Source organism: Simochromis diagramma, unplaced genomic scaffold (assembly GCF_900408965.1).
Source record: "Simochromis diagramma unplaced genomic scaffold, fSimDia1.1 OVJJ01000321.1, whole genome shotgun sequence".
Taxonomy (NCBI): domain Eukaryota; kingdom Metazoa; phylum Chordata; class Actinopteri; order Cichliformes; family Cichlidae; genus Simochromis; species Simochromis diagramma.
In genome coordinates, this window is record NW_024386772.1 from 11,847,016 (window position 1) to 11,865,297 (window position 18,282).

The 18,282-nt window shown below is 40.7% G+C and overlaps 2 protein-coding genes across 2 annotated transcripts; both read right to left on the minus strand.

Annotated features, from left to right (window-relative positions):
• Window positions 1-622: 622 nt before the first annotated feature.
• timp2b (TIMP metallopeptidase inhibitor 2b) lies at window positions 623-8,113 on the minus strand. The gene is made up of 5 exons (XM_040049336.1): window positions 7,768-8,113; window positions 2,621-2,721; window positions 2,423-2,531; window positions 2,174-2,298; window positions 623-2,033 (listed from the first exon to the last, which is right to left on the minus strand). The coding sequence occupies exons 1-5, from the start codon at window positions 7,895-7,897 to the stop codon at window positions 1,836-1,838; spliced, it is 663 nt and encodes a 220-aa protein (XP_039905270.1). The 5' UTR covers window positions 7,898-8,113; the 3' UTR covers window positions 623-1,835.
• Window positions 8,114-14,399: 6,286 nt separating this feature from the next.
• Window positions 14,400-18,177, minus strand: LOC120744720 (galectin-3-binding protein A-like). The gene is made up of 6 exons (XM_040049263.1): window positions 17,969-18,177; window positions 17,685-17,789; window positions 17,278-17,481; window positions 16,366-16,500; window positions 15,958-16,249; window positions 14,400-15,832 (listed from the first exon to the last, which is right to left on the minus strand). The coding sequence occupies exons 2-6, from the start codon at window positions 17,767-17,769 to the stop codon at window positions 14,776-14,778; spliced, it is 1,773 nt and encodes a 590-aa protein (XP_039905197.1). The 5' UTR covers window positions 17,770-17,789; window positions 17,969-18,177; the 3' UTR covers window positions 14,400-14,775.
• Window positions 18,178-18,282: the final 105 nt, after the last annotated feature.

Consider the following 18,282-nt stretch of genomic DNA (forward strand, 5'->3'; position numbering starts at 1 on the left):
GTCACGCTGTAGCCGAAAGGTTCAGCCAATCGGCGCTTAACGTGACGTCGATCTGTCGGGAGAGGGCTACACGTGACTTCCAGCCAGCGCTGTTTACCATTGATGCGCGATACCTGATTATGTTTTTATATAACAACAAAAACGCGCGGAAACATGGCAGGGCCTGAATCACACCGCTACTCATGCTCATGAAAATTCCCAGAGGAGGGCAAAAAAAACCAACCCCCAATTTTACATTTTTAATGATGATTTTTCATTTGCTTTTCTTTCTAAGATTGCATTTCATTCGATTGTCATTGCAAAGACCAGCAGTGTTATCCTAAGAGCAGGACATTTTAATGTTAGAATAGTAACGCATTTAAAATCTACAGTGAAAAAGGATTGCATGCTGTGAAATGCTGAATGGACTCATGTTTGCTTGATCTGGGCACATGGATTGGCTCGTGAATGTCACGTTGCTGTTGTCTCCAGTAGGCGGCAGTAGATTGCCTCAAACGAGTCTCTAAATTACAGATTTAGTAAGCTAAAATGATGCACTAAATGCACATTCCTAGGCATTTAGATTTAGCAGCAAAGTGTGCTTGCTGCATGTACTGGTATGAAAATACTGAGCACACCGAAAGAGGTTTATGAATTTAATTGTAAGGGTCAAATGTACAGTAATGTTTCAGATGGCTATGCATACAAAAGTCATCTTATCTCTAAAAAAAAGTCCCATGTGAAACCAACACATCATACTTGACTACAGTTTCAAATGACGAATCTTTTTACACTCTCATATTAATTATTCATGTCACATTTGCGCCACACTGACAGCAATCTTAGTACCGTCAGTGCGAGAAAAATGATTGGTTACAATCTGTTATTCCCAACAAAAATGTATTTTACTAATGTTAAGAAAATATATGGTGTTCTTTATTTAAATATACTGCAACAAAAATTAAGGGAACAATTCAATGATCTTGTTGTTTTCCACTGACCAAGCCGATGGGCCATTTAATTTTTTTCCCACAGTATATACATACACTTACATTTACATATTTTATTTATCAAAAAAAGAGAATTTAAGTGTTTTCCCAATAATTATTATATGTAGTACCTTAAATAAAATATGTGCTCACATGTACTAAAGTATAACAGTGCCTAGAGCTGTGATCTATATATGCAGAAACAAAACAAACAAAACAACAAACCATGGAGGATTTGATCCTCTTTTAATTCCAACATGTTTTTTTCATTACAGACAATATGAATGTTGCGATATAATTATGTTCAAAGTGCCTTCTTGTCTATTCAGGATTATAGTATAAGAAAAGCAGCGACTGTGGTTAAAGAGTCGTGCTTTAACACAAATCAGTTGCCACACATTTAAAAAGCATGCTCCTGTTCCCTGTGATAGCTCTGCCAGGATGATGATTGTTTCCTGGTGTTATTTATCAAAGCAGATTCAAAGAACTTTGATCAGTAGGTACATGTTATTTTAATTATAGAACCCTTTAAAACTTGAATAAAGAATTACAGATTAATAGCTCAGGAAGAAATTGTATCATTGAATTATGGTGTTTTCCCCCCTTTGTTCCAGCTGGAGGAGAAGTGGTTTATGAGGATGTGCTTCAGATTCAGGGGCCGGTGTGGCAAAAAGCGCTGAGCTCATAGGAATGATAAGTGAAAACATGAGATCTGCAATTAAAACCTTTTTTTTTTCCTTTTTTAAAAATCCACTCTACAGCTTTTTTGATAATTAAAAGAAGGGGAATTTGATGAGTTTTTTATTTTTGTTTTTGATATTTCTATGGTGGCATATTTAAACTGCAGACATGTGCACAGTGGTAAAGTTAAGGGTCTTCGATGTCCATGAAATCCTTTTTGGGCGCTGCAGAGCCTCTGTACCAGGCACAAGAGTTATCACTCCTCTTGATGCATGCATAGTGTTTAGCTTGTCTTCCATTTTCAGTCTTCTCCATCAACCAGTCCAACCAAAGGCACTCGGATGGGCTGTTGATCATGCAGGGGATGGAGCTGCAGGAGGTGATCTGAGGATCAGAAAAAGCACAGTGATCGTTACAACATCGTGCATCTAGCGGTGATTTGTTTTATGCAACTGGGAAGTGATCATCTGGTAAATGTAAACTTTAACTACTCCCTTAGACTTTTAATCATAAATTTTCCATACCCTGCATTCGCAGCCCATTTGATAGCGCTCAGTCAGACCCATCTTCTGAGTGGTAGTCAGGTTGTCCCAGGGTTCAAATAAGCCACACAGAGTGACGTGCATTGTCCCATCAGCCTCCAGCATTCCTACAGTGGAAGGAGAGCAAAGTGTAAATCTAGAGGATATATAAGAATCTATATGAAGCCACATTAAAGAACATGTTTTGTTATATTACACAACATGTGCCTTACACTGCACTGAAAGTCATACCTGTGATTAGATACTCTTTCCTGCCGTCAGTCTCCAGAGACACTCCACACATCGCAGAAGAGCGAGCTGTGTAGAAGGCATCGATAGCGTTGCTGGGACCTTTGAACATCTGGGAATTCAAGCAAAAACATTTAGATTCCACTGAAGTTTTTACACATGGAAGAAAAATGATAAATGCAATAGCTTTGTCCTAAATACCTTGATCTGTTTAATGTCGTACTTAAGCCGTTTGATGGAATCCCCATAGACGTCATTGCCAACATCCACCTCTTGCTTTCCGACTACCTTTGCCCTGATAACTGGATAAAGACAAGAAAAAAAGAGAAAAAACAACTTGCATTAACATTCATTTTGTGTGAATGCCAGCTTTGTAACTGGAACGCTGCTTTGTTATGTTAAAACTGAAATGAATCCGCATCTATCTGTATCTGATCTAAGCCCTGCCCAGGTTTGGCATGCTGGAGTTGGCCGCAGCACATTGCTGTGGCTTGAATCTGAGAAGTTTGCATGTGCCAGGTCCTGGGAAGACAGAGGCGCATGAGTGTTTCATCAGCTGCAATCAGAGGGAGGAATGCATGCTGCCTGTTCCCAGGTTCCTGGGCCGACACAGGAGGAAGCCAGTCAGCAGTCTTTGAAAAAGCTGAACTAGAGTGCCCCCCGCCCCCAGGCCTCTCAGCCAGCCTGCCTTTCTGTCTGGAGAGAGGTGCTGACATGCAAATCAACCTCCTCCTTTCATATGTAGCCTCCTCCTTTTCTCTCTTGCACTCTGAAGCTGGAAGAAAAGAGCTCATGTGGAAAAAAAACAGGCTTTAATGGAAAATTACTATTAGAGCCATACAAATGAGCCGTTGAGCTAAAATCCCGAGTAGTCAAAAAACAAAAACAAAAAAAACACAAATCAACTTGTGTTTTTCAAAGTTGCTGCTCTTTCCATGTGTGTTCAAAATGTGGAAGTGCAGTACAGTATGATCACATGTCAGCTGCAACCAGACACCCGGCAGTTACTGTATATTCACAGGACTGCAAGGAAGCAAGCGACAGAGCTAACACTAACCAGATGTTCTCTCTCAAGTTCCACTTCAGTCCTTGCTTTCCCAAGGTGGCAGCTACTGACTGTCTCTGATCGCTCCTTGCCAAATAATATCAAGCCCTTTCATTTGCCTTTTTTTATATGAAGCTATGAAGATGTGAGCCATATGTGCCCTCATTCATGAGGCTTAGAGAACATCTCCTTTTAAGGGTCTAAAGCATCAATCCCAGACAAAAGGAAGCAAGAGAAAAAAGGAGAATGTGAGCACACATGGAGTGATGGAGTGATGGGTCCTGAAGCAAGCACGGGAAGGCAGTCACATTGCCGAAGTATTCTTAGCGTAACAATGTGCTGTGTATACAAGGAGAAGACGGCCCTTTAAAGTCAAGAGGGATACAAAAGAAAAGCTGTGTTAGGGATAATCTACACCAGTCACCGGATTTCTCTTTTTCTTTTTTGTTGTTTACATATCACAAACTCCCTCCCTCCCTCCCTCGCTTTGATGCAGAGTGAGGTAGCCATGCCGAGAAACTCTCCAACTTCTCAGCAGAGTGTATTAGCGGTAATCCCCCTTTGCTCCAATGTGTCGAATCAAACAGAGACCTCTTCTTCTACGCCTAAAAGCAGGAATTAGAGCAGGTGGAAATAACCACAGGATGTTAAAGAGGCATAAAGTGAAAAATACTGAAAATGGGGTCTTATGCGCATACTGATATATAATCTTAGCATGTTTTAGAATTAGGTGTAGCTCTTGAGTTACATGTACATGAGAAAATAAGGCAAGTTATCGGGGAAAAAAGGATCTTTAAGCTAATTAATGTGATATTCCTTTGACATGCCACTTATTTGATTTGATGGATTTTTCCTCCACAAACTGTTCGAGCGGTTTAGAAGTACAACTTTATTCTCTGTGCTGGTATATAGTATGTACGCGAGTTCTTGCCAGGGCCTGGATGTTTACTGGAACAGGCTGACAAAGCCCTTTAAAAATCATAAGTTTCACAGAACTGGAAACCGAAGGAACCATCTAATTTTCTAGTTACTCAAACAATAAACACAATATTTTGCATGCAGTATTGTGGTCATGGGAGGGTTTTAAAAACAAAGAACAAAAAAGCAAATGCATGTCATGTAATTGAAGAGCATGTGCCCTCGTCTTCCTCTCCGAGGAGCCACAAAGCGGTCAGAGTGCGAAAAAGTCAAGTACAAATTCAAACTGACTACCCTGCTGATCCTGTGCAAAGAGATACAGACTAATCTGAGGTAATCCTTTGTTTTCCTTTTAAAAACGGACAATTGTAGAGTTTAAATACTCATCACCTCATCGGTGTGCGTGTGGTAAGCAAAAGGTCCCCGGTACGATTCCAGCCAGGGATACAAATCGCCTTCAGGGAAGAGCATCCGATGTAAAACGCAAACACATGAAGCTATGGACGAAGATAACTTTAAAATCTCACCATCTACATTAGCCGTTAGTTTTGTTATGCCTTGCATAAAAAAATGTTTTTTTTACAGTCTGCATGTGACTGAGGCCATGGACATAACGTTCACATGCAGTTTCCTAAAGGGGAGTTGCAAGTGTCGCACTGCACGGATCAATCCAGCGCGCTATTGCAAGTGGTGCTGGAGCTTAAGGCAGCTGCTGTGGTTATTTGCACAAATTCTGTCCAGCTCAAAGGACGGAAATCTGGTTTTAATATCAGCTGTGTTTGCACAGCTTGCAATTTATGGGCTGCTTTTGTCCCAGAAGTCGTACCCACTAATGTTAACTTTCTGTTCAGGAACCAATATGACTCATTTTCTTTCTTCACAAAAAGCAGCACAGATAGTTTTTAAATTTAAAAAGAAAAAGAAAAGTAAAGAATAATGAGTGCGGTTTATGAATACCCAACATTCCTCTGCCTCCGCCAAGGAACCAGAAGATAGATTTCCATTTATGAGGAAAGATTGCTCTGACTGTTTTGACAGTGGAACTGTTTACAACAAAACTTGATCCTAGGCGTGCACTACAAACCAGGCTCTACAAAGCCAGACTTACTTTGCTGGATAAAACCATATACACCAATCAGTGGCAGTTACTTTTTTCTCCTAATCACATTTTCTCTATCAGCCTCTGTGCTGACTCCCAGTTAAGGGGGGTTCTGACAAGACATTAGACTCTTCTTCTGCACAAAGTTGACCAACAGCTGACTTCACTAAATAGGAACATGATGGCAGATGGCTGCCCCTCCCTGGTTCTGGTTTTGCCCGAGGTTTCCTACTGTTGTGATTTGGTCCTGTAGACATAAAACTGAATTGAATTGAAAATCATTGTTGTTCCAGATACAAGGATAAAAGAAGTCTCTGATTTTGTGTGTGTGTGTGTGTGTGTGCTTTTTTTGTTCCTGTAGCACCCAGGAGTTGCAATAGATACTAAAAGGTGCTACTTATCCTTAACTATCACTGCTCACTGACATCAAACCAACCCATCTCCATGTTTATCCAAATCTCTGAAAATAAGCTGGTTAAGTCTGCAGCATAAGTTACCATGGCGATCAACTGAGGTTAAAAAAAAAAAAGAGAACCACTGTTATGAGATTAAAAACTCTGGCTCAAGGCTTAAGCCTCCATTAATCTTAGTATCAAACTTGCATCTGGAATTTTCATTTTATATCGACTTTCAGGTTATACGAAGGCCCACCTTTAAAAATGACATCACAAGTGGTGTAATGATCTTCCTGCACTGTGGAAATGAACTGCTCTTCAGTAAGTATCTGTAATCTCCAAAAACCAAAACCAGCACTAGCTATGTGAAACTTTAGCAATACTTCCAAGTCAGTTAGCTGTCTGGCACTTATTAAGATAGTATCTTGACTTATTTTAATCTACATAGGAATGCTGTATTTAATACACACACATCATTTATTATAACACAAGTGGCCCATGGTTCAAAGAAAAACATGATTCACCTTCATTTTAAGCCCAAGAAGAATAAGAATTTTGAATGAGCTTGCTTAATGCAAAAATTCATCAACCCACTGAGGTAGCAGTCTGTTCATGGGGTGGTGAAGTGGAATGCCAACAATTTCGTAAATTCCCGAAACTTCTCTCTGACGTTTAAATAAGTTGTGCAAGTGTGCAACAGTTGACTGCCCTCTCTGTGACCCAGCAACTTGGTGAAGTTTTGCTGGCGCTTTTCTTCTCCAACTAGCTTGAGCCCACTCTTAAACTTTGCCTAAACCCCCGAAGACACGAACTCAAGAATATTTGGCCAAGGAACAGATTCCCCGAGACTCTATGGTGGTTTATGTTTATGTGAGGGTCTATCCATGGTGCTGAAGCAGGAGCGGAGGGTCAAGGTCATGTTAGAAACTGACTTAAGAGATGGAAATGAGGTGAATCAGCTGTGAGGCTGAGATGACTGCCAGCATCTTCGTTTTTCTAGAGTTCTGCACAATCTGCCTAATCAAAAAACAGAACTTATTTTAATAGGTTCACTTTGTAAAGCCTAAAGCACCAAAATAGGGTAATAAGAAAGAGAAATTGTCTTCCCTTTTAGTGCGGTATCTGACTTTCCATTTGTGTACATTCTCAGGTAGCATAATAAAGTTTATTCATCCTCTTGAGCAATGGAATCCAGTGAGTAAAAATCTTTGAATAAGTCACCTTCTGTCCACATGCCACACACTCAGCCATCTCAGAAGCAAGAAAAAAGACCCGGAGCTGGACAGGCTGGTCACTGTTAACAGTCCTGTTAGCTTAAGGTCTGTGTTGAAGGCAGCAACAAGTACTTTTTTGTAACAGGCGAAATTAAAGGGAAATTATCCTCAGGAGCGTTTGAGTGGGATTAAATGAATTTGCCTTTCAGTAAACTATATGATCACTGAGGTGATACTGGTGAAAGAAAATGAAGTTATGTTCATGTTGTCATAAACAAGCACAAACACAAATGATTTTGTTTAAAGTCTCCTTAGCAACAACAAGGAATAATGTGGTTTACTGTAGATAAAAAAAAAGCCTAAAATGGTATTGAAGAAGACAAAACTCCAGACAGTATATTGATGTGTCTATGAAAGAGCATTGAAACTATCAACAGAAGATTAGAGAAAAAGAGGAGGGCAGTGGAAAGAAAGACTGGGGGACAGAAAATTCCATCCTCCTCCCACTGCAACTGTAAACACGGGAGCTGGGCAGTCTCCCTCTCAGAATACGATGGTTTCCTTGTGGGGGAAAAAAAAAAAACCCCAAACCAATTTATCCTAGACATTGCTAACTAATACATTAATGGCAAAAACACAACTTGATGTGTTGATTGTTAGTCTAAAAATCAACTTACCGACGTCTGAGTTGCAGAACACCTGCTGGGGATGCCTCGGGGAGCAGCTGCAGGCTTCTGCCAGTTGTTGCACTCGCCAAAGACACAGGATGGCCAGAGTGACAAAACATCTCTTCATCGTCCAGGTCATCTCTGAAAACTACGCTTTCTAACTGAAACTGGAAAAGTGAGTGAGGGTATAGATATAGATCTGCCTGTCGGGTTTAAAGGAAACGAGTCGCTGTCCTTGGCTAGAAGTCGACGCACGACGGTGCTGTGCATAAAATGATGCACAGGGCACGAGAGAAAGTGTAATCCTGCTAAAGACTGCACACCAAGTCTGTTTTCCACTACCCTCAGCAGCAGCAGCCACGTTTTATTAGCAGGCAGCAGCAAACTCCTCCCCCCCTCCGGTGGCCAGAGAGCGCAAGAGCGCGACAGAGGTCAGGAGCTGCCGACTTTACACACGCACCCCTTAAACTACGTAAATCTCAGGCTGATGCATGAGGAGGCGGATAATTGTTTTTAGGAAACGACGGTGATAACAAACAGCATCACCCTGTGACACACGTATTTTGGGACTTGTGACTTTTTTTCCTTTTTTTTTCGTAAGTTTTACGCGAAGTGTTTCCTCACTCTTGCACGCCACTCCATAAAAGTACAAGTCTTGCAGTGAGAGTATGTAGGTATTACAATGGAAATAATGGGCATCTAAAAATATTTTAAAATGTTTTAATTGTTTAATTTTTGTACTTTTTTAAGGCTCCTTCTTTCATTTAACTAATTATTTGACTTATTCCTTGTGTGGTTTCGCGCGTGTAAACTCTCGCGTTGTTTTAATTATAGAAACATTTTATATTTTATCATTTTTTATCTCAAGGTTTTTAAGAAATAGTAAATAAAAAAGTGCAATATTTCCCTCCGAAATACGGTAGAACAGTAAAAACTAAAATTTGGCATAAAAAACTATCTGTTTTTCAGTTTGTGTGGTTCCTGCCACAGAGGTAACATTTGTTTCTCTAATCATAATAAACAATTTCTCAGTGGATTATATATAAATGCCTACAAAAGGCATCAAAGAGCTTGGAACCTGAACATCTGGATTCAACTCCAGAGGTAAGAAAGCGTCAGACTAAATCTTACTGACGTTTACAACTATGCTACTAACTTAAAATACAACTTTGGAATGAAAAGCCTTTCTAGATGGACGTGTGTGTGTGTCTGTGTTACTCATTTAAATTGTTAGATAAGGACAGGAGCTTTGTTTGTTTTAATGATAATAAATATGACGTATTACAATGTATTACTATTGTTAATACATGATATTCATTATAGTCACTGTACTGGACACCATGAGGCAATGGCTCAGCACACCAGAATAGTCTTGTGACTACATTTCTCCACTAACAGGAGACCAAAAGGAGCAAATACTGTGGAAGTTTAAAAAAAGTCTGTATAGTCTCATTAAATGAAGTGGTTCAATTATCACATCCTGAGAGAAATCCCCAGTACAGCAACAACTATATAAGCCATTTGTTGCCGTACCTTTTAAAAACACATTCAGCAATCATGGAGCAACACTGATATTTAGTGTCTTTTAGCCCAGTTTTTTGCATTAACAAACTCCTGGAGGAAATCTCTGTCTTGGCATAAATAATTCTTCTATCATGCTAAAAAACTATCCTATAAAATCAATGAGACTCCTGTGAGGGCAAAACCATTTGGCAAAGCTGTGGCCTGGACAGACAAACAATTTACTAAAAATTGCTATAAATCTCACTTAAGCTGTGGGTAGCGGGAAATTCAGGCCACAATCCCCTGCAGGTTCATCGCTCAACTCCTTTCCCGTTGCCAGGTCTTGTCACGGCAACATTTGATTCACTGTCACAAAAATATTGATTTTAGATGCTTTAAACATTTGCACACATGATAATTCACCTATGAGTAAATCCTAACGTGGGTCAGGCTGAGTAATCTGTAGCCCACGCTGCGCAGTTATCTGAGGTTGGAATTTAGCGAGAGTGTTTATGTATCTTATAGTCACTTTCAGGAACTCCTAAAACACTGTCTGACAGAAGGAGGTGTGGCACGGTGGAGAGAAGTGACATCATGCCCTTAAAGTTAATGAGCTCAGTCTGGCAGCAATTCAGCAGCTCCCACCCCCAGCCTGCCGAGAAAGAAACATTATGCTATAGTCGAATTCCTGAGTCGTTCCTCATCCCGTATTCATGTACAGAAATAGATGGAAAGTTTACCGCTGATTCTGGAAACTGAGGATCTTAAGAGTTTTAGGGTTGCGGCCTCTTGTGTTGATTCTGGCACAGGAGGGCGAGATCACAGCGAGGGCATGATGTACAGTATTCAGCGATTAGAGCTGATGATGAATGAAGAAGAATGCCAGAGAGGGGACTGGATCTGCTGTGGCTGCCTCGCTCCCTGACATCATATTTGGCCACTGACTGTGAGTCCTCTGGCCACTCCGGCAAATATTTCCACTGTTTTTCATGGCTGAACAATTTTTGTATGTTTTTCTTTTCCACAGGTCTTTTACTTGATGTCTGTGTTAAAGAAAAAAAATTTAAAAAACACAGGCGGGAGAGGAAGAAAGCAAAATGGTACAACCAAATTGGTGTCATCTGCGTAACTCATTACCTTTGTTAAATTCAGACATTTATTTTACCGTTGTATTTACATGTACCTTTGGAGTGAGATCACCACCAATTAGATAAGAAAAATTCCCAAACTGTTTGAACTCTGGTAAGTCGTTATGACTCGTAAACAGAGTGCAGTTTACCAGAAACAATAGACCTTAGAGGGACAATACCACAGAAGATGGGTGTGAGAAAAATCAAGACAAACATACAAAAGGAAGTGACACATCTGAGACAGAATTGCCAGAAATATGCTTCTGTTTAATACAACTGTTTACCAGGGGCACTGGGGGAACACCAGATGCCTTCTTTAAGGCAAGGCCTGCTGCCTCCTGTCCAAACACTCTGCTTCCTTTACACTCATATGCTGACTGATGTGGTGGGCTCTGCTCACATCACACCCTTGTCCTGAGCTCCTGGGTATATTTCAAATTACCTCAGAGCAAGACCATTCTGAGCGATTTCCCGCACTGCGACTCTCTCTTTAGAACAGTTTTATCCACCAGTCGAGATCTGGATGATTGTATCAACATTTGGTTTTAATTCGTTGAAAGAGGGCGGATTTGTCAAAGAAGTGCAATGTAAGCAGCCCCCTCTGTGTACATTACCAGCTACAAATGCCAAAAGGGGCTTAAAAATGGCCTGAACCTCCATTCCCTAAATTACAGACTTGCAAGGCCAGGAATACTCTCAAAAGGAAGTGCCCAGTAAGGCATAAAAAAAGAGGTTTTCATTGTGGGTACTGGTGGGTGCTGTGGCACTGACCCACATCCTCTGACTCCCAAACAGACCCCTCGCCTGTTATCTGCACACATTGCACATGACCTGACCGCCACGCGGATTTCCAACTGTCCAGCCCCTCTTTGCACCCCCAGCCACAACCCACGGGGTATTTCCAATAACTTTCCATCCATCATTGCAGCTATTCGCAATTCACCGGTGACAATGGAAGACAGTGAATCAGCATTAGGAAACTGCTTCAGGGACACCGATGTGGAAGAAAACATCTGTTTGAAGTTCCACGCACTCTGAGGTCAAATGTCCACATCCACAGATGTTAGCAACTGAGATGTTAGTCACCATGAGTCTGCTGATAATATCCAAAAAGCTTTCTTAGTCTCTTCAGTGCATTTTAATAAGTGGTGCCTCTCTGGGTAACTACGGTGAGTGTGTTTACAGGAACTTTCACTTTTACCTAACAGGCACAGACTTGTAAAATATCAAGTTTGTACAAAATGTACAGTCATTTCCTCTGCAGACAAAGGCACTACCGTTTCGTGACTTTGGTACTGTGGGCAGCTCCTTAAATGATGAGCAACTTAAAGAGGGGAATAGATGTTGTGCAATTTGTTTAACCTGCTAATTCCCACAGAAATCCAAATCCACTAGAAAGCTGTTTCCTCTTACACATTGGGAATTGGGACATGGGACTGGTTTGAATATAGTGACTACACCTTTCTATCTAACATTCAAACACATTCATACTGTGAGGAACACATCAGAGACTGGAGCAGCCAAGTATCAAACTACCAACCTTCTCATTAGTAAATGAGCTGCTACTTTCTGAGCTACATCCAACAGACTCAGAGGAAATCAGAAATGTGTTTTCAGTATTCCAGTAGTTGTTAGCATAGTTCTTTTTTTTCTTAAAAAGTCACGTGAAACATCTAAAACGCTAAGAACACCTTCACTGCTACCCTTTATTCCATAGAAATGAAAAGGGTCAGTAGCAGTCAGGTGCTGCTAATAAAATATACTCGATTAACTGAGCATCAGCTAAGTGTGAGCAGTCCTTGAAAAGCAGAAGATTTTGAACTTTGTTGATCTGGGGCATTTAGCTATGTGTTAATATAATGTGTCGCAATCTTCCAGGAAATTCACCCTAAGGTCAGACTATCCTCGGACAAATTGTGTAAAACCCGAGAGCTACACCTTAGGATCTACAGGCCTCGGTTAGCAGGTTAAATTTTAAAGTTCGTGACAGAACAATTAGAAAAAGACTGAAGAAATGTTGGTTGTGAGGGTTGCTCAGGAGAAAGTGTCTTCTTTCACGCAGCTTGCGTTTGTAAAGTTGCATCTGAACAAACCACGAGACTTCTGGAACAAAGTGGAGATGTTTGGCCGTAATGCACTGCACCACATTTGGTGAAATCAAACAGCGTATTAGCACAAATACCTCAAACCAGCTTGAGCTCCTCTGTATACCTCTGTGCCTCCATGTGCCACCTCTGTGCCTTTGTCCTATCATCTCTTTTAGCTCTGTCACCTTGTGTTTGCTCCCGTTCTGTGACATTTTGAACTTCCTGTATTTCTGTTAGCATTAACGCCGTTTTGATCTCCTCACTCCTGCATTTGGATGCGCAATCTATCTTCTACACAGCTGAACCTTCACATTTGCAAAGAAAAGTGGGGCAAAAACCCTCCGCGATGCTGTGAGACTGAGACCCTTTGCTGCGGAACATTTCAGTATTAATGTGATGCTTAATTCTCGGCATGTTTGCAACTTGGTTTGTTATGTTGTTGTGCACTTTTGCCATAACGACACACTTAGTTGCATCTGACATCGGTGGAAATTGGGAAATTCTGGAGGATGTTCAGATGATGAAGATTACATAGTAAGAAGAACATTGTTCATAAAAGCCATGTGGAATTTCAAAATTTTGGGGCTGACCAAACAAACAGAATATGTCATGACATGCGGGGTTAATTTTTTTGGTGGGTTAAGTGACACAATAATGAAAAAGCTGCCAGATATTACTCACAAAGCAAGTCTGCCCTTATGATGAAATAGGCAAACCTTTCCTTCTTGTAAGTATATATTAGAGTACATTAGACAATCGCCTTAGGATGGGGCTACTTGTGAATTGATCTATTTTCTATCAACCAAACGGTTGTTCTGAGTTTATACTAGACTAAAGATTAAGTATTTGGTCATCTTTAAATCTAAAGCCCACACAGATTGCGTAGTTTGATCGACTGGTTCGGTACAGCTCTTGTTGTTTTGCCCACCTGCTCGGGCATGTAGGGGCGCTGCTGTCATGAATGACTCTCAGTTGTGTGAAGATGAAATGCAGGAAGACTTGAAGACAGTCTGGAGGGTGGTAAAAACAATCACCTGGGAAAATTTCATGATTCATGACGTGAGACTGCAACAACCTTTAATCAAAGCCCTGTAAACAGTTTTGTATTCGGTGTCCTACCGGGAGATAAATCTGACAGGCTTAACAGCTGTTGTTTTTATTCATTTTAACTTTTAAGACCTTTGAGTGTGACCTTTGACCTTTTTCACTTGCCGTTATCTGTGCAGGTACATTGGCTCAAGCACACCCCCTGTGAAGAGCAGTTAAAAATATTGTCAGTTTTTGAGAAATGTGCCAAAAGTCTGTTGTGGAGTGCAGAACTGCATTCACATGTCATCTGTATGAACAAATACATCTTCAGATATTTGTAAAAAATCATGACAAAGTCATTCCCGAGCGTTTTCAAACTAGCTTCTAGTATAAATCACTCATTTACTTATATAAGAGTATACATCATATACTTTACAGCTTTACAATTTACAACCAGCTTGCAGGGAAGCGAGGCTTCAGTGAGACAAATGACACAAAATTGCTGATTAGTTTTGGAAAGAACAACTGGAGTATCTGCAGTATCTGCCGTAAAGACATTTTATTACTCATATCAGTGTCATACTTCCTTCTCCTTCTGGACAGTAACAAACTGTCTGACAGCAGATGCCATTTAAGCAGGGTTCATGTCTGGATCTGTAATGTATTTGCTAGAATTTGGCTAAAACCTGTGGAAGAAACAACTTATAATATTAATAAATCGGAATGCATTATGTCTGGTGGAATGAACGTATGAATCAATTTGGTGATTAATGTAACATTTATACTTGTCCTGTGTTTCATATCAGGCTAAACTGCCTATTACATTCCACATTATGATTTATTTGTTCTTGTAAGGAACAAATCTTTCAAAATAAGACGAATGCACAAAAAATAATGCGGAAATCACTGTTTATTTGCCAGAAAAATATTTGTCAGTAATAAAAAAGAAAAAGAAAATTCACATGGATTATAATGAAAGCATCTTATTGCAACACACTAAATAATAAGGAAACAAAGTCACCAGGATTTTCTTTTAACCAGGAACAAATCATTCAAAAGAAGATGACTCATACAATTTTCACAGAAACCCCTTTTCACCTTTTTAATAAATGATGCTATGATTCTTATATGTGAAGAAGATATGTTTCATATATATGTCAGAAATATCAGTAATCAAAACAATTAGGACTCGCATGGATAATAATGAAGCCAATTGATTTCACTCCATGAAATAACAAGGAAACAAAGATCCTGGACCTGATGGTGCATCACACGTACTCTGGTGTCACTACAATCTGGTAGGTGAACTGGTCACCAGCACAGGGATAAGGAAGGACCTGAGTAGCATTCGCAGAGACGGAAGCCATATTGCTTTTGAAGTCCTGAATTTGACAAACATACTGGCCCTGGCAGACCAGCAAGATCCGGTTACGAAAGAGGATTTCACTTTGGCTGATGTAGCTTTGGGGTGTCAGCCTTGCCACAGGAAAAGACTCACAACTCACACCATAGTTTGAACATTCATACCTGTATATGAATATATTTGCTTGCCAACTCATCACGATGTCCTTGAAGATCAGACTGTTGTGGACAGGTGTGGTAAATGACTTGGATCTGGTTTGACTGTAAGGATTATAGCCATAGTTGTTATAGTGGTTGTTGTACTGTCCGGACTGGGTTTCAGAGGATGAAACCTCTAAAACGATGCTCCAGGGCTCAGCAGTGTAAATCCTGGGCTGGTAATCATTATTTTCTTTGCCGAACTTTTGCTTTGTCAGATTACTGAAGAGGAGCACGTTAAACTGAAAAGCTTTCAACATATTATCACGATACACGGTCTTGTGAGTGCTGTAGAGCGGAGAGCTGGACTCGATCACATACAGCTTCTCAGCAGGAATCATAGGAAAACGAATGCGTCCCAACAGATCAGCCTGCGTTTCCAAATCGATGGAGTCGCCTTTCTCACTGATCCATCTCTCTACAGACTGCAGCACAAAATATTCATCTGGTGCCACCAAATCTGAGCGAGTAAGAAGAGCTCTAAGAAGCCCCACTGAGAGGCCGGACCAAGCTGGAGACCTGGTCAGGTTTTGGTAGTTCCAGGCCATGTACTGGACACAGTTCTCCTCAAGCACTAAGTCCTTGGTCTCCACTGCATACTTGTAAAAAGACACCTGGTTGTGAAAGGTGGAGTCTTCTGGGAGGATTTTAGAAAACAGTCGGCCAATGTCCTCCATCAGCTGCTTTAACCCAAAATTAGAAGCCATTTGGTGGAGACACAGTGCAGAGGAGAGGGTCACATCCATCTTACGGGTGTAAATGTACCTAATGAAGATCAGATTATCGAATATTAGAATTTGTACACATTTGTAGATGATTGCAAAACATTTAGATGTTTTAAAGAATAAGTCATCTACTGCAAATGCAGCAAAACATTACGTTCATTATACCTGATGAAGGAGGTGAAATGTGGCTGGCAGGGCAAGCTGAGGTTGACTGTGATGTTAGTAATCCCCACTGAAGCATTAAAGAATGGGATTTGTGACAGGATCATTTTGTGAGCACAGATGGTTTTCTCACTTATCTCTGGGGTCCCATCCTCCTGTTTGTTCCCAGTAGGACTCTGCACTACGATCAGGAAGTCACAGCCATTTCCATCATCAAAGATTTGGCCGAGAAAGTCAGACAGACCGATACTGTGGTCCAGTGAGTGAGTAGAATCATTGATGTCCACATTAATGCCTGAAAAAGAATAATTAATGTAATGAACAAAGGGGGAATGAGCGGTGATCAAGCCATATTCAGCATCAATGCTTCTATGGGTTCTACAAAAGAGTTGTAAGAGTTTTGATACCTACTTCCTGTTTCACAAACTACTCCAACATCCTCTTTGTGCGTGCAGTCAGTTTCTCCCCAGCCTTTGAATTCACAGGTGAAGAGATGCGTTTCTGTGCCTTTACAATTGATGTCATCCAGCCAAATAGGTCCAGGCGCTACAATGGAAATGGACACAACACTCAAAAAAACTGAATCATCTTGCCATAACATATTAGACAGCACTCATTCACTCACCTACCCTTTTGTTAGGTACACCTTGCTGAAACTGGGTTGTACCTCTGGGTTGTTTACACCAAATTCTAACATTACCATCCACATTGTGTAGCAGAAATCAAAACTCAGCACACCAGGAAACAGTTTTTTCAATATCCTATTGTCCAATTTGGGCAAGCCCATGCAAACTGTAGACAGGGTGACTCAGTTTGTGCAATCTGAGCCTGCAAATTGCAGACAGGGTGAAACAGGGTGACACACACTAAGTGACACTCTCTGTGTCACTGGCCATTTACCTTTGACCTCTGGCATCAACAAGGTATTTTTGCCCAGACATCCGATACTCACCGGATACTTTTTCTTTTTCAGACTGTTCTACAGGTGCTTGTGCAGTGAAATCCAAATAGATCAGCAGTTTGTGAAACACTCACACCGGCCATCTAGCACCAACATCCATGCAACATTCAAAGTCACTGAAATCACCTTTCTTCCTTATTCTGTTGCTCAGTTTGAACTTCAGTGACTCCAACCATGCCTAATTTCCTAAATACACCGAGTTGTGATTGGTTGCTTAGAAATCTGCGTAAATAAGTGTACCTAAAAGTGGTTGGTGAGCGTACACATACATGTAGAGTTGCTTTGTTTAAACTGAAATCACAAACTACAATTTCAATCATTTCACTGCCCTCTGGTGGTGGATCAGTGGAAATAAAAGCCACCTTGTCCGTAGTCCTTCCCAGTCACAATAGATTTGGCTCCAAGAAAGTTGAGCTGGCGACACAACACCTGGGCGTCAGCCATGTCCCAGTTGTCGTCACACACTGTGCCCCATTTCCCATCATGGTAGATTTCCACACGGCCCTCTGACACATTCTTAGAGCCAAACAGCCTCACATCACCTTCCTGCGGTTCGTGGTGTGTTTCTATTGAAATATATATAAAAATAGGTTATGTGAGCAAAGACCATGATGATGGAAACCACATATTCTAGCCCTTCATTCCAAGTTAATTGGTCACTCTCAAAATCTATTTGTAATTCACTTTCATACTCACATAGTCATATCTACTGCATAGCAGCTATAGGATTTATTTGAACTGCTTCGTATGCAAACTGGTGATTACTCACTTAAGATGTCAAATTTGTAAGCCCTTGCAGATACGTGCAGAAGCAGAAGAATCCAAAGAGTGCGTAGATTTTGATGCGTGAGCATTTTCGACTTCCGGTGTAGGACTGACACAGTGATTAACAAGAAAGAAATAATGTGAGAAATCTGCTCCGTCAGCTGCTTTTGTTTTCAGTACAGCGCACTGCAAAATCTACTCAAATTAAATGTCTCGACCAAATTTGTGCATGAAAAAAAAAAGTCAAAGTCAAATCTAAAAACCTTACAAAAAATAAAGCCACATTACCCTTTTTGTGTTATCGAGCTGCGCTGTCCGCAAATGTGCTCCTGAGTGTGTCTTGCCCAAGGTTCACTCCTTTTAAAGTCCCGTGACAAAGGAAAGAGGGGGAGAGGGGTCTAAATGAACGTGCGCTCCTCCAGATTCTGTGAGTCTCACTTCACATTAAACTCCTCTTTTCCAAGCACCTTTCCTAAGTTTCATTTCTCATTAAAGCAGAAGACCACACTGGTTGCATAACTTTTTGTGGGTAAGTCGAAACTTGTCGGATCAAAATGTCTGCACTTTACTTGAACTCGTGATTGGATAAAGATCCCTATGTC